Source organism: Aspergillus nomiae (assembly GCF_001204775.2).
Source record: "Aspergillus nomiae NRRL 13137 chromosome Unknown contig00036, whole genome shotgun sequence".
In the NCBI taxonomy this organism is placed as follows: domain Eukaryota; kingdom Fungi; phylum Ascomycota; class Eurotiomycetes; order Eurotiales; family Aspergillaceae; genus Aspergillus; species Aspergillus nomiae.
The window spans coordinates 125,300-141,201 of NW_015378091.1; the positions used below are offsets into that span (position 1 = coordinate 125,300).

Genomic DNA, 15,902 nt, shown 5'->3' on the forward strand with positions numbered 1-15,902 from the left:
TTGGTTTCCCCTTCTCTGTTCCTTCCTTGACCCTTCCTGTTTGTTTTCTGGTGTCACTTGTACGCGGTGTCTGTCCACTGTTCTCGAGCATCGTTTTTCCCCCAGGGGATGCTTATTGGGGGTGTTTGTCTGAGTGAACCATTTCACTCTCCCACTATTGCTGGTTGCTCAATTGTGGGGAGTTTTGAGTTCTAGCTGGAGAGATCAAGTGCACTCTGCATTGAATCTTTCATTTGGTTTGTCGTTTGACTGCCTGAGTGCTCCTCGACTACGAAATTCTAGGACCGCACTGCCAACATCTCTCGGAAATAACACGAGACAAGCTGTTGCCCATCTCATTGAATGTGCGCTGGGCACGAGAGGGATTGATAGGATCTTGTATATCCTAATACCCCGCAGCAAAGGCTGTCGCCGTTCCACTTCTCTATTTCTCACTTGCGGGGTTTCCTAAACACCTATCATCATGTCACAGACTGAGAATGTCGAAAATGGACAGAAGAGTCCTAATGATACCAGCAATGGCTTTGTATGTTGCTGTCCTGGTTGTTTTGACTATCTTTTGCAGGGTAGCCTTGTGAGAAATCCGGCGGTTGCTGATATAGCTTTTGTACCAGATGCAAGCCGTAAAAAAATACACACCGACCAAGGAGGACCTTAGGAAGTGCTTTGCATACATTCACCTGCTCTTTTCGCTCGACTACACCATAGCAGATGTGTTCCTTATAATCTGTGGTACAATATTTGCTATTGCCGGTGGAGTTCCTTTCCCATTGCTCGGCATTGTCTTTGGTGATTTGATCAACGACCTCAACACAGTCACTTGTTCGGCTTCAACGGAAGCCACAACCGAGCTTTCGGACAGTGTGACCAAGAAGGTGCTGTATGTGATATACATCACTATTGCGAATTTTTGTTTCATCTACATTCACACGTCATGCTGGTGCACAGTGAGCGAACGACTCGCGCGCCGTTATCGTAGGAGGTATTTCGAGAGTATAATCAAGCAGGAGGCAAACTTCATTGAGACTCTTCCCTCTGGTGACATCATCTCGCGCCTGGTCAGCGATGTTGAGGTCATCCAGTCAGGAACCTCGGAGAAGGTAGGTCTGGTTATCACGACTATCTCATACTTCGTGGCTGCCTATATCGTGGCGTTCATCAAAGTGCCAAAAATCGCGGGAATGCTCATCTCGGTGGTCCCTTGCTTCATGGTCATGTCATTGCTTGGGGGCCACTATATCAAGAAGTTTGCCGGCCGTATGACTGAAAACATAGGCTCAGCGACATCCATCGCCTCATCCAGCTTGTCGCACTTGACATTAGTCCATGCGTTCAATGCAAACGATCGCCTGGAGATGCGATTCGCCTCGTATCTCTCAGCGTCTCACATGGACGCCTTGAAGAAAGCCTGCACACATGCTGCGCAGCTTGGTTTCCTTTACTTCGTTGCTTACTCCGCCAACGCCCTGGCTTTCTGGGAAGGTGCCCAGATGATCGCTCACTCCGTGGCCAATGAAAACTCAGGCGTATCTGTGGGCGCTGTGTATACAGTAATCTTCGTCCTCATCGATGCTTCTTTTATTCTGAGTCAGGTCGCCCCCTTTATCCATGTTTTTGCTTCCGCAGCTGGTGCTTCGGAAAGACTTCTGGCGGTCATCAACCGGAAGTCTGCTATTGATGGAACGTCGGACGAGGGCGATAAGTCGGCGCCTTTCGGTGAGGAGGATATCGAGTTTCATGATGTCCACTTCACGTACCCATCACGCCCGGATGTTCCCGTATTGCAGGGCATGAGCTTCGTCATCCCACCCAAGAAGCATACAGCCATTGTTGGACCCTCCGGTGGTGGAAAATCGACGGTTGTCTCTCTTTTGGAGAGGTTTTATGATCCGAAATCCGGGTATGTGGCCATTGGTGGGACTAAATTCCAAGATATCAATGTCCGCTACTTGCGTGGAAATATCGGTTTCGTTCAGCAAGAACCATCTTTACTGGACCGTTCGATCCTTGAGAACATTGCATACGGTCTTGTTTCTTCGGCACATGCTAGGCATCAGGAACTGGCACCTTTTATCATGGATGCGAGCCTACCGGAACTCGCGGAGAAGATTAGGGGCGGAGTGACCGAAAAAGATGCCCTGTCTGCTTGCGACAGTCGCGTAGTCGAGATCGTCGATCTCGTAAAAAAGGCCGCTGCTACATCCAACGCGTTGAACTTTATTGAAGGCCTGCCTCACGGACTCTCAACCAGTGTCGGGACGGCGGGTAATCAGCTGAGTGGAGGTCAGAAACAACGGATTGCACTGGCTCGCGCTTTGGTGCGAGAGCCGACACTGCTGATTCTGGACGAAGCGACGGCCGCGCTTGATTCCACCAGTGAGCAATTGATACAGGCGGCGTTGGCTAAAGTATCCGAACATGTCACCACTGTGTCCATTGCACACCGGCTAGCGACTGCCAAGGACGCTCATAAGATTGTGGTGGTCCAGAGTGGCCGGGTTACCGAGGAAGGTTCCCACTCGGCACTTGTCGCGCATGGTGGCGTCTATGCGGAGATGGTGCGTCTTCAGAATCTCGGAAAGCTGAGTGCCGAAGATGCTGTGATTTCGGAAGATGCAATCAGCGATGCACCCCGCGGAAATTACTCCACTTCAGGAAGCGTTCAGGCCGTTGACGAGAAGGAAGGTGGTCTTGTTGGTACAGGCGGATCAGACGTTACGGAGGACACAGTTGTAGCTGAGACGCCGCCTGGGTCCAAAGATGGCAGTGACAAAGACAAGAAAAAGAAGCGATCTGGGTGGTTTACTACCAAGTACACTTTCTCTCTCATGCGACCGAACTTGCCATTGATCTTAATCGGACTGGTCATGTCTTGCATTATCGGTGGTTCCTACTCCGCCGAAGCAATCGTTTTCGGTCATACCGTAGGAAGTCTGAACCCTTGCAATGGTGCGGATGCTATCAGCCACAGCGGTAACCTTTACGGTTTGCTTTTCTTCATCCTTGCCCTCGTCGAACTCACCGCCAATGTGGTCGGTGGCGCTGTTTTCGGCTGGGCAGCTGATAAGATTTTATATCGCATCCGGGTACTTTCCCTGCGGTCTCTCCTAGGCCAGACGATGCAATGGCACGGTATGGATGATCGATCACCGGGAACACTAATCACATATATCACTGGTGACGCCTCTGCTCTCAGTGGAATCACCGGCTCGACAATCGGTCTTCTCTTGGCCACCGCGGTGAACCTGGTGGCTGGTCTGGTGATCTCCTTTGCAATCGCTTGGAAAATCACGATCGTTTTGTTCCCTACTATTCCCGTGCTTTTGGTTGCCGGTATGATGAAGCTTCGGGTTCAGGCCAAGTTCGCCGAACGGCACCAAAAGGCTTTCGCTAAAGCCACGGCGATTACTGTGGAAGCCGTTGATAATATTCGTGCGGTGTCTGCATTCTCCTTGGAAAAGCAATCGTACGAAGTGTTTGGCCGGGCATTAATACAGCCTTACCGGAACACCATGAAAGCAATCGTCCACGGTAATGTTTGGCTGGCATTAGCGTTCAGTATTAGTAACCTGGTCTATGCGCTCGCATACTGGTGGGGTTCGAAGCAGATCGCCGCCGGCCTCTATTCCCAGACCCAGTTCTTCATTGTTCTACCGGCCTTGTTATTTAGCACCCAGTCTTGTGGCCAGATGTTTGCGTTGGCACCGGACATTTCCAAGGCTCGAGTTGCATCATCCAACATCGTCGAGCTGCTCACTACTCGATCCGCAGAGGAGGAGCTCACCCCCGGATCATCTTACAACTTCAAGGCCTCTAGCAGCCTCCTAGAGGAGAAGGCAGCAATGCAGGATGTTGAAGCTGTGGACTCTCCCCGTGGTCCACGCAAGCGGACGTCTGACAATGCTATCGGGGCTCAACTTCGGGGGGTTCATTTCACCTATCCGAATCGACCCGAACGGCCTATCTTGAGGGGGCTCGATATCAACATCAGGCCGGGACAGTTTTGTGCATTGGTTGGGCCTAGTGGGTCTGGAAAGTCCACAACCTTCTCCATGTTGGAGCGATTCTACCGGCCTACATCTGGATCAGTCATCATTGACGGCGTGGATGTCACGCGTCAGTTGGGGACGGAATTCCGTGATGATATCGCTTTGGTGCCTCAAGAGAACGTGCTTTTCGAAGGTACAGTGGCCTTCAACATCGGGCTCGGAGCTTGCCCCGGACATGAACCAACCCAGGAGGAGATCGAACAGGCCTGCCGCATGGCCAACATTCACGACGTGATCATGGGGTTGCCCGAAGGATACCAGACCATGTGCAGCCAAGATGGCAAGCAATTTTCTGGTGGCCAGCGTCAACGACTCTCTATTGCACGAGCATTGGTGCGGAAGCCACGCATGTTGCTGTTGGATGAGTCGACAAGTGCACTGGATGTTGAATCTGAGAAGCGGATTCAGGAAGCACTGGCTACGCTGGCCGGACGGACCACGATCGTCGCAATTGCTCACCGGCTCAACACGATTCATCGGGCCGACCAGATCTTCTTGATTGAAGAGGGTCGTTGTGTGGAGCAGGGCACGCATCAGGAGTTGATCCAGCGGAGTGAGACATACCGAACGAGTGTGATCCACCAGTCGTTGGAGACGTGAGGTTGCCCCCAACGTTGAGCGATAAACCGAGAAAATACAAACATCAAAATAACTATTTTTGGCATACAATTTCAAATGAAGGCATTTGCGCCATGAAAGGCGGGCAAAATGTTCACATCTTTCTTCGCATTTGTACAATGCATTCTGGGTTGGATCCTTGGGACGGCCATTTGTCTAGTACTTTAATAATACCATTGCGTGTCTTGGCGTTAAGGATTGATAGAATAGGGTATACATAGCTATAGAAATCAGCATTCTAATTGTCTGAGAGAATTGCATTTGATCTATTGATTTCTTTGTCATGGTTCATTCAGAGAAGAAGGGAAGAAAGAGAAGGAGAGAGTATGTAGGGTATGGGGAAGGGTGTGACTTTTCTTGGGGCTTGAACGCGAGAATCCAGACCGTCTTTCCTCTCTCACTTCCCGTTTCCACTTCCCTGTTCATTTCCACGCTTTTCCCCCATTGGGGTTGCCTGTTTTCCCTTTCATTTCCTTTCCTCCTCTGTTTTACTCTTCATCATTAATATCTAATGACCTAATTGACACATTGAAATCGGACTTCCCCCTGTTCCTGAGTGTTGCGCCAACAGCTGAGTTTGCTTCCGAGGGGTTCGTTTTTCCGCGTCCTGTCGCCGAAGTTTATCTGAAACAGTCGCTCACCGTTAAGTGTGTTTCATTTTCCTCTCTCTCACTTTTCTTGGTTTCGCAATCACCACAGTTTATTTCCTTCCGGTCCTTTCTCCCCCTGTTGTTTCCTTGTCTGAGTTCTGGTCTGGTTTGGTGTATATTTTCTTTCTTGTCCCATTGGGATAGCTCAGATTTCCATCACTGAGATCTACAGCGTTCTTCTCCTGCATGGGTAGTCCAGCCCTGTCCAGTCCCCCCTCTTCTCCCCTACCCCTGGTCCTGCGATCTGGGGTACTTCTTCCTCAACACCACTTTTGAGCACCCACCCCTCAGCTGCGTCCGCGATGGACCTTGTCGATCTTGTCCTGATACTGACGTCGTCTCCTTTGCTTACCATAGGCTCGAGAGCTTTTTATTACATTCTCTAGCGGAAATTGCCATCCACTCAACACCCCGTCGTGTTTTATTTCCTCCCACCGACAACTGTCACCTACCGCCCTCCCCTCGCTAGAGTTCCAGTATTTTCCCATCCTGCGTCGTTACGGTCAACATCTTTGCTCTCGCCTGATATCTTGATTTTCTTTGCTATCGGATGCAAAACCTGGTCTTAATACCTCACCCCTGTGTCGTCAAAGCGTTTATTTGCAACACCGCGGGCGCGCCTCGAGCGTCGTCGATATTGGCATTTTTCGTACCTTGGTGAACCTGTCGCAGCCCATATTATACTTCCTTCACCCTTTATCGGGCGTCACATAGCGGGACAGGATGGAGTCTCCTGCAGTGTACCCAGAGTCTCCTATGGAACAGGACGACACGCCATTTCCCTGCAAGGGCTGTGGAGAGGTATGCGAGCCCAGTCGGCATTGAGATACGTGGCATATACTAATTTTGGTGCCTTTTACTAGATTTTGGAAGAGGGAAAGGCATTCGAGCTGGGTAGGTTCGCACTCGGAGTGGCCATATCGTATCGGAAGCTGACAGTTAGCAGCGGGCAATCGGTGGCATATTGAATGTTTTTGCTGCAGCACTTGTGGCACGCTCCTCGACTCGGACGCCCACCTCCTCCTACTCGGTGACGGCTCGCTGATTTGTAGCAATTGCACGTACAGTTGCAGTTCTTGCGGAAACAAAATTGAAGACCTAGCCATCTTGACCGGAGAACAAGCATTTTGCGCGCAGTGCTTCCGATGCCGAAACTGTAAACGGAAAATCGAAAATCTGCGCTATGCACGGACGTCACAGGGTATCTTTTGCATGGACTGTCATGAGTCTTTAATGCAACGCCGCAGAAAGCGAAACCGTGCAGCTGCGCCTTCGAAGAAGCCAGCGCCCGGTGTGAAACTTGACAAATCGCTACCTTCGCTACCCCCAGAGGAAGCCGACCACGCACGATTCACAGACGACCTAGGACCGGACGCTTATGCAGAACCAGTCCCAGAGGGGTCGTCGCGAGGTATAACGCCTGCGCTGGACGCGGGGAGGATGCAGGGTTCCTCTGGTACTCGTACTACTGCTGATCAAGGTAAGATTCACTCTAAAAGGTTGATGACACTTACTGACCGGGATCTGTCTCAGACAACTTAATTCTTCCTTCGAGCACATATCGTAGTAACCGTCACTCGATGGTACAACGCGAACCCGAAGCAGATGGCGGAGAATTCCTTATTCCCCTGGCATTTGATCCTTCTGAAGAACAGCGGTCGCCTCAGCATTCTAAATCTCCCGGTTCTTTGCATCGGTCCCCTAGGGAGGGAACGGAGTCGGCGCCCTCGGGTAGCTCGTCACCACATATAGCGTACCAAGAGAAGGGCCGTGAACGTGTTGATGTTGACACCGCCCGCTGGCGGCAAGATGATACCAGCGCCTACTCTCGTCCAACAACTAGTGAGGACTCCAGAGCGCCGCCTGAACTGCCAAGACGTGCGAGGTCGGGCTCTCTTCAGAGTTCTCGGTCAGATTTGCCCCCGGGTCATAAGGAGACCAGCACGTTTTCCAACTCGAGTCCTGAGAGTACAAGGTCGGCAGCTACTCCTCACCGGGACACATCAACGCTAGATAGCTCTGTAGCTCAACCCATTCGGCCATCACATGAGCTTCGTCGCTTGCACGAGAATAGCGGGTCCTTGGACTCTGCGCGGTCGTTCCTGTCCTCTGGTAGCATGCAACACCCTCCCAAACGCGGAGATTCGTTGGAAAGCAAGCTGCACCTTACCAGAAAGGAGCCCGGTATGCCCCCTCGCCCACAATCTATTGCCCCGGGTGAGCCGTGGCTCGACCGAACCAAGGCTTCGCCTAAACTAGGTGAATCCCCTCGGATTTCACGCAATAATACCAACTTGGAGCAGTCGAAGCCCCCGCGCCCGAACTCAATCAACACCTTCCATCAGTCCGACTTACAGCGCCAGGTAGACCGTGCGGGGTCTCCATCGGTCTTACGGTATAGTGGTGCGGGCGACTTTTCTATGGATGAGGATATGGCCCGACTTATGTCATCTGATGACCCTCTGTCGGCACAGAATAGCGAGTCGTTCCTGCGTCGTGTTTCAAACTCAGTGCGTCATGGTCGCAGCTTCAGTGATAAAGGTTCTCATTTGTCCAAGGATACCAAATGGCCCAAGTCGCCGGTCAATGGGACCGCTCCGTTCCAAGACCTTGGAAGTCCCACCGCCGTCTCCCCAGAGAGCGCCGGACCTGAAGAAGTTGCATGGTTGCGGAGTGAGCTGCGCAAGGAGCGCCAGCGAGTCCTTGAGCGGGACCATAAAATTGTTGAAATGGAGGCAATGTTGAACGCCACTGCGGACGTGAAGCAAGCCAACACGGAGCTTAATGAGAAGCGCTCTACCATGGTTGTGCTGGACGCTCGCAAGGAGATTGTCATGCGTGAACTTTCGGTGTTGACCGACCATCTCGAAGCTGAGAAGCGCGGCGGTGGCGGCACTCTAGACCTTGGTAAGCTCACGAATCAAGTACTGCGGGAGTTTGTCGAGTCCATCCAGAAATTGAAGGACTCCTTCACACCTCAGATCGAGGAACTGGTTCAGAAACGCAACGAGACTGCCGAAGAACTCGCAAACTTTAACCGTATGAAGGACAAGAGCTTCCAGGAGTTCGAGCAGCTGTCCTCGAAGAATGCCCAGCTGGCTGAATTGAACAACCAGCTGGTACACCAAATCCAGGAGCTCTATAAAGCTAATTCTTCAGAGAGCAACCGCGGCGCAAATGGTCTCGGTATTTATTCACATGGAAAGGAGAAGTCATTGTCCTCCATTGATGCACTTAAGGCTGGCAGTAATGACTTGGCCACATCAATGTCGACAGCTAACATGTCTGAAGAGGCAGAGCCAGCCACCATTGTTCCCGGGCCCCAAGTTGTCAGCATTCGGAAGGGACAACCTCGCAAGTTCAACTGGAAGAAGGGAGGTCAAAACGTTGCCAAGGGTGTAACCAAGGGCCTCAATCGTGCATTTGGTACAAGTGAGAGCGAAGCTACCCCTGGTCTGCCACGGTCCCAGACGCAGGACCCTAGCCGCCAAGGATTTGGATTCTTTGGAAACCAGCGAAATAAGCAGGCTGGTACAAGGATGCCAACGACTGACAGTGTTCCAGCCTTGGCCGAAGTTGGCTCGGCAGGTATGTATCATCGACTATTCTGTCCGAGTCGCGTTAACTGATGAATTTTAGGTCTCTTTGGTACCGACTTGGAGCAGCGCATGGAGCACGAAAAGAGCATCATTCCCGCTATTATCACTCGTTGCATCCAGGAGGTCGAATTACGAGGTTTGTCCTTAATACCTGGCCTTTTAATTGCGCAAACTAACAGTCGTTTTAGGCATGGACATGGAAGGCATCTACCGCAAGTCAGGTGCTAGCTCGGCGATTCAGACTATTCGAGATGGGTTTGAGCGACAGCCACAGGACTATGATATCTCGGATCCTGACCTCGATATTCATGCGGTGACATCGGCCTTAAAGCAATACTTCCGAAAGCTACCCAACCCATTGATCACATTTGATGTGTACGAGAAGATTATTGAAACTGGCGAAATCCCTTCGCAGCCTGAGCGGATTGAGACCCTGCAGAAATGTCTTCTGGAACTCCCTAGAGTCCACCGCGATGTTCTTGAATTCCTCATGTTCCATTTGAAGCGTGTGGTTGAGCGGGAGAAGGAGAATTTGATGACCAGCCAGAACATTGCAGTTGTTTTTGCTCCAACAATCATGAGACCGCAAAGTTTGGCACGTGAGATGACGGATGTGCAAAAGAAGAATGATGTGTTGAAGTTTTTGGTGGAAAATTGTCAAGAGGTGTTCATGGGTCTGCAATGATAGAATATCCCCCCTCCTTGCAAGTCCATTCAAAGCTTGGTCTGGCATCAGGCTTCGAGGCTTTTCATTTTTGTTTTCCTTTCTTCCATTTTTGGACAATGTTCCTCAATTTCTCTACCACTAGAATACCCCAAGACTCATCAGCTCGACCTATGTACATATATGGCGATTTCTGTCACCCCTCCCTGAACCCCTCATGATCAGCGCCTCACGCTCAATACCCTTCTTGTGTTTGCAGTATGCCTATGTAATTCTCTGTTTCTTTTTACTCCATTCCGCAGGTTCGAAGTTAGTCCTTAGTTGCTGTCGGGGATGTTTTATGTGTGGATGTGTGCAATGCCTGGCGTTTGCAGCGCCTGGGTCGACGTCAGACTTTTGTGTATTGCGGCTTCTACCTTGTGTGCGTGATGTGTTATTCTAGCGTCTAGCAATGGGATAGGTATTATCATCCCGGCACTGTCTGGCGGATACCGCTTTAATGTTTGATTATGCTCAAGTGTTTTTTACATAACTGCTAAAACTACGGACCACCCATTCTCACCAATTCAAAACGTCTCATCCTCTATGCGCTGGACCCTTTGGATGATGCTGGGACTCTGCTCGTTTGCAATATCATCTGTTGTGTCATTTGCCCCGGCGGTAAATAACAAATCCTCGACAATTCGTCTGGATGCTTCTTTTGCTGTAGATTATCAGTCAACCTGTGCGATTACACCGGGCTAAGCGGACGAACCTGGAGTCTTCATTAACCTGCTCTGGGGAATATGGAACTGCATTGTTTTCGGCGGACTCGGCCCCAGATCCTCATCCTCGTCATTGTCGAAGTCATCGTCGCTGTCCCACACTGGTCGGTTTGTGCCACCGCTCTTTACTGGCGTCAATACACTAACCCCGGGCATTGGCGTAACACGCAGATGACTACTCGTACGTCGCTTCCGGTTGGTACCGGGGGTTTTGACAGGCGAGGAGAAAATTTCCGCATGGAGCTGGGGTGCTTCGGGTTCAGGGCTGGAGATCGGCGAGTCATCATAGGCATATTTGGACGCGGAGGGTTTCGGCGTTATAGTGAATTTAGAGCGCCCTGCTCCATGATCCTTTCCGAGCGGAGTGGCCTGAACTCGATACGTCTTGTCCTGGAGACGATGCAAGACCGGATCAGCGGGGCTCTTGCCCACAGAAAACTTTTCATGTGACACCGGAGGAACGAATGGCGAGGATGACATTAGCTCGTCGCGCGTGTTAAATGAATATCCCTGTGGGCGGAAAGGCCTTCCGGGGGTAGTGGGGAGATCATCATCTTCGCCTTCAAAGGGCGCGTCGCTCTCGTCGATTTCCCTCTTCAGAGCCTCGTATGGTGATGGCCGGGCGATGGACGACGTCACAGTCGTGTCGTTATCATCTGGTCGGTCGAAAACGGGCGGCCGGGGTGTGCTATGAGAGGACAGGCTCAGCGATGTCAGCTCCAGGTCGTCCGGGCGGTGGTTGATATCTAGATGGTCGGAGGAGGGTGTTTCGTATGTGCCAGTATCGGTAAGGTTGCTCGGTGTGGCGTCGGTAGTTAAGTCGCCTTCTGTTACACTTTGTTCTTGCAATGTGTCTTCGTTGGGTCGTTCCTCATAGCCTGAGAGGGAGACATTTGCGCTCGCCTCGAAGAATTGTTTCCAGAATTTGGCGCCTTCCCAAACATCGTGGGAGTGTTCTGCGTATTTCTCGACAAGGGGGAGGATACTAGTTGTAACGATTCGATGGGCCTGGCTGAAATTGTGGTCGATTTCTGGAAAAGCATTGGTTAATGATCTTCGTTGAACTCGGTCTTATCGTTGTTTACCTTGTAGGGTCAGGGTGATAGATTGTTCAAGCTTTTCCAATTCCTCAGTTAGCGTCAAGGGACGCTGGGACGTGGATGATGGCCGAGACATGTTCGCTGTCAATGAGCTCTTACATGTATAGTAACAGCAGTGGCGGTGGTAAACAGATGCTCAATCAAGCATAATGTTGATGTCCGACACGGAGGGGAAAAACAACGGAATGCCCAAAGCGGAGGGTAGGGTTTCCGGATAAGGGCTGTGTTGACGTCACGTGGCGGGCCGCGGGGTGCCGCGCATCTGATGACGCTCACATCGCCTTCCTTTTACTTGGCTGCCTGGCATGGTCATTTAGAGGAGGGAAGCGACACAATTTGACCACGGGAGGTCAAGATGCCAACACCGGTTGCAAAAGGTAAGTTCGCCTCTCTTTTCTCTTTATCTATATCTTACGAGCTCGTTGGCCGGCTCAGCCGGGCGGTGTGCTTATCAGTGGATGGTTGATATCGGTCTCCGTGGTGAGAGCTGGATAGCTAACACTCCCTCGCGTTGGTAGGAATAATTATCACTGTTTCAGCCCTTGTTGCTGCGGGCATTGCAGTTTATGAATCGCCTCAGTTTCGAGAATGGGTCAACACTTCGCGACGCAAGATTGCCGTCGCATTGCATAATCTCGGCGATGAGATCCACCCTCGAACGTCTGCCTCACCTACGAGGCAAGATATATCTATGACTGAAGAGCTGGGTCCGGAAGCTGAAGAGCGTAGGCGGATAGCAAGGGAAGAGCTCCAACGACGACGTTCCGTGCTCGAGGAACACCGAAAAAGAAGGGAAAGTGCCCCGGCGGGATCGTTCGATGCGCTTGTTGATGATAATGGCTGTTTGCTTCGGACTGACAGCCCAGAACCTTCTCGAGGACTGGGTAAGGGTAGCTCTACCGCCGTAGAGATGGCAGCATCCCAGGCTATCCAGCGCGGTAAACCTAATGCTTCTCCGACTCCTATGGCCGAAATGCAGGCTACTGGCACAGCTCTTACGAGGCAGAACCTGCAAGTGGCGATACCAGCAGCTGCAGGTGCGGCTGCAGCTTCTGCGACACTTATTGACTACACACCTACTTCCGAGACATCAGGTATGGACTTCTCAACATCTACACTGAATCCTACCGAGGAGGTCGAGCGACCCCTTTCACGGTCGTCGAGTCATACCGAGGGTTATTCAGAAATACTTTTTGCTCATCCGGGTCCTTCGCCGAATGAGCCTGGCCGCGATATGAGATCACCGTTCTCCGATCTGTCGGATTTGGATTCTACTGGCGCCGAACACCACGAGCGACCGTCTACGCCGTCAACGGCTGGTAGCTTCAGTCAGATTTATGAATCCGCTGCGGACGAATGGTCAGATGGCACGTTGAGTGACCATGGACGGTCGACGCAAGGAGTCGCCACCCCAGCCAGCTGGTCGGAGGTGGGCAGCGTAGTCAGCAACGAGGATTTGCACAATCGCTTGTAGGCATGTGGGAAATTTTTATAGAATAATTCCGATATTGGACAGGCTTGCTTGGAGGATGGCGCGGTATGGACGGGACGGGTGTCTCGGAGTTCTTTCGATTTTTGCTGATTATGCTGCAATTTCACATGGCTTTGTAGAATTTAAATTTAGTCCAAGCTTCCATACATCGCTTTAGTTTAGTTGCAGACTAAAAACCAATCCAAGGAGCTTGGCGATTATTAATGATTTAATGGTCGGATTAATCTTAGTCTGGTTAAGGGTTAGTTAATATGGGGAAAGCAGAATGAGCCTCGGCTCTTCCTCGGTTGCTGGTGGAAAAGGTCGCCTTCGCTCTCCTCCTTTCCTCTATATCACCGCTCTTCGTCCCTCTGCAATTCCTCTACTTTCTCTCACCAGAGTTAACAATAACTTGGTAAGTGATGTCGTGTAATTCCAATCCCCTCTCGCAAGTGCAGCAGCCTAGACCACCGTCCTTCCCCGCAGAGGTACATATCGCTGCTACCGCTGCTACATAATGAGCTGGCTGTCCCGTGTTCTTTCTATTATTGCTTCTGTGTCGAGCTTCAAACCGTGGAACTGCTAACGCGGTCTGGATAGATACATAACATACACCATGGCCACAGATCGCTTGAATTCCATTCTCAGCCACCTCAAGGGAGGAAACACTGGCCTTTCCGCCATGTAGGTTGCCGTCCGCATCACGCGGGGGAAGTATACTGACTGACTTGCGCAGCACCCAGAAAAACCCAGACGATGTAGTCATTACACTTGCTCTGCGTACTCCTTTGGCTAAGGCCGGCAAGGGTGGATTCAAGGACACAGAGTTGGACTACATAGTCTACTCCTTGTTGAAGGAGGTTGTAGACAAGTCCAAGATCGACCCTGCTTTGGTTGAGGATGTCTGCTTGGGTAATGTACGTTTTCCTACCTCGGCCAAAGAGAGGATTCATGCTGACAATACAAAGGTCAATGACGGCAAGGCCCCCTACCTCCTCCGTGCCGCCTCCCTTGCGGCCGGTATCCCCAACACATCCGGCGCATCGTCCGTCAACCGGTTCTGCTCCTCCGGCCTCAAGGCTGTTCAGGACATTGCCAACCAGATCACATTGGGTCAGATCGATGTCGGTATCGCCCTTGGTGCCGAGTTGATGTCTGCTGGCGGTGAGCCGGTCCGTCCTTTCAGCGAGGAGGTCCTGAAGAACCAGGAGTCTGCCGACTGCCTGCAGCCCATGGGCCAGACATCCGAGAACGTCGGATCGGACTTCAACATCAGCCGTGAGGTTCAGGACAAGTATGCCGCCGAGTCGTACCGCCGCGCGGAAGAGGCCCAGAAGGCTGGTTGGTTCGATGATGAGATCGTCCCCATCACCACCAAGGTGAAGGATCCCAAGACTGGTGAGGTCAAGCAGGTTACTTTGACCAAGGATGAGGGTATCCGGTATGGAACGACGGCCGAGTCTCTCGGCAAGATCCGACCGGCTTTCCCCAAGTTCGGCAACCGGAGCACTGGTGGCAACTCCAGCCAAGTGACTGACGGCGGTGAGTTCCTTCACGATCGATACTATACTTAGATGCTAATATGATGAAGCTGCCGCGATCCTCCTCATGCGTCGTTCCAAGGCCATCGAACTTAACCAGCCTATCCTGGCTAAGTTCTGTGGTGCCACTGTTGCTGGCGTTCCTCCTCGCATCATGGGTATCGGCCCTACCGCTGCTATCCCCAAGTTGCTCTCCCAGTTCAAGTTGAACAAGGACGATATCGATATCTTCGAGATCAACGAGGCCTTCGCCTCCATGGCTGTCTACTGTTTGCAAAACCTCGGCTTGGACCATGCCAAGGTCAACCCCCGCGGCGGTGCCATCGCACTCGGCCATCCCCTGGGCGCCACAGGTGCTCGCCAGATCTGCACAGTTCTTAGCGAGGCAAGACGGACTAAGAAGAAGGTGCTGGTCACGAGTATGTGCATTGGTACCGGACAGGGCATGGCTGGATTGTTCGTCAACGAACAGGTGTAAACAAGTCACATACCAACTATCCTGTATCTGACGCAAGTTTAGTATATAAAACAGATATAGGAAATAGCTTTAATGCAGTCATGTCTTCATTATCATTACTTCATATACAAAAATATTAGGAATAGATGCACACAGATTCAACCCAAGCCACATCAATTACCACCCTCTCTACTCTCATCGTCTCTCTTCTTCCTCATCCTCTCCTCCGCAGCTCTCGCCAACATTTCTCTCCTTCCCTCAGCACCTTGCGCCCCAGCCCTCATCCCTACCCCATCCTCCCTCAACCCACCCAGCACAAACTCGCCCCCAGTCCACCCACACTCATCCACAATCTCCATATCCTTCTCCGCCTCCCAATCCTCCGGCACATAGAAGTCCTGCCCAGTCAGTCTATTTCCTCCATGCTTCCAATCTGCCCTCTCCACCTCCTTCTCAATCTGCGCCGTCAGGTCCCAAAACGCGCGATCATGGTCACTATGCACACAATGCGCCAGCTCATGACACAACGTCTTCCGTATAGTCCGATAATCGCGATACCCATCGTACGCATCCGTGCGCAGCCGCAACTCAATCACCTCGCCCTTATTCCGATTCAACCCTAGCGTCCGCGATTCCATCGTCGTATGCTCTGCAGGATTCATCTCCGTCAACACCGGCACTGAGAACTTATGCTTGGCCATCGCAGCCTTGATCCCTGGATCGTCGCGCAGCCGCTTCAAGAACTCCAACGACCGTTCGGGGCGAGGCAAGTACGATAACGGCAGGAGTCGGTGGAACGTGTACGAGCTGCTTGAATCCGAGAGCGTATGCACGCCACCACTACCGGCCGTCCGGGCTGGTTTATGTTTCGCAGCTGCAGCGAATGCCGAGGCGCGCGCTGAGGCGCGGCGTGCGGTTTCCTCGGATTGCGCGTGCAGGGCCTCGATGGCTTTTGTTGGGGTGCCGAGGAGGGTGATTTTGAATTTTGG

The 15,902-nt window shown here is 51.8% G+C and overlaps 6 protein-coding genes across 6 annotated transcripts; 4 read left to right on the top strand and 2 right to left on the bottom strand.

Annotated features, from left to right (window-relative positions):
* Positions 1–463: 463 nt before the first annotated feature.
* Positions 464–4,649, top strand: ANOM_002574 (ABC transporter ATP-binding protein; the record flags this gene model as incomplete). The annotated part of the gene is made up of 2 exons (XM_015547831.1): positions 464–526; positions 615–4,649. The coding sequence occupies 2 exons, from the start codon at positions 464–466 to the stop codon at positions 4,647–4,649; spliced, it is 4,098 nt and encodes a 1,365-aa protein (XP_015410099.1).
* Positions 4,650–6,040: 1,391 nt separating this feature from the next.
* Positions 6,041–9,601, top strand: ANOM_002575 (putative Rho GTPase activator Rga; the record flags this gene model as incomplete). The annotated part of the gene is made up of 6 exons (XM_015547832.1): positions 6,041–6,118; positions 6,181–6,211; positions 6,264–6,797; positions 6,851–8,905; positions 8,957–9,052; positions 9,105–9,601. The coding sequence occupies 6 exons, from the start codon at positions 6,041–6,043 to the stop codon at positions 9,599–9,601; spliced, it is 3,291 nt and encodes a 1,096-aa protein (XP_015410098.1).
* A 545-nt stretch (positions 9,602–10,146) lies between these two features.
* On the bottom strand, positions 10,147–11,589 carry ANOM_002576 (DASH complex subunit ASK1; the record flags this gene model as incomplete). The annotated part of the gene is made up of 3 exons (XM_015547833.1): positions 10,147–10,283; positions 10,335–11,375; positions 11,430–11,589. Coding segments are annotated over 3 exons (1,281 nt in total), but the record flags the coding sequence as incomplete, so codon positions are not given.
* A 168-nt stretch (positions 11,590–11,757) lies between these two features.
* On the top strand, positions 11,758–13,104 carry ANOM_002577 (uncharacterized protein). Its single transcript, XM_015547834.1, has 2 exons — positions 11,758–11,821; positions 11,963–13,104. The coding sequence occupies exons 1-2, from the start codon at positions 11,800–11,802 to the stop codon at positions 12,916–12,918; spliced, it is 978 nt and encodes a 325-aa protein (XP_015410100.1). The 5' UTR covers positions 11,758–11,799; the 3' UTR covers positions 12,919–13,104.
* A 427-nt stretch (positions 13,105–13,531) lies between these two features.
* kat1 (putative 3-ketoacyl-CoA ketothiolase (Kat1)) lies at positions 13,532–14,934 on the top strand (the record flags this gene model as incomplete). The annotated part of the gene is made up of 4 exons (XM_015547835.1): positions 13,532–13,599; positions 13,652–13,832; positions 13,884–14,457; positions 14,507–14,934. 4 exons carry the CDS (start codon positions 13,532–13,534, stop codon positions 14,932–14,934), a joined length of 1,251 nt encoding a protein of 416 aa, XP_015410103.1.
* Positions 14,935–15,086: 152 nt separating this feature from the next.
* ANOM_002579 (putative zinc metalloproteinase) lies at positions 15,087–15,862 on the bottom strand (the record flags this gene model as incomplete). The annotated part of the gene is made up of 1 exon (XM_015547836.2): positions 15,087–15,862. A coding segment is annotated over one exon (765 nt), but the record flags the coding sequence as incomplete, so codon positions are not given.
* Between the last annotated feature and the right edge of the window lie 40 nt (positions 15,863–15,902).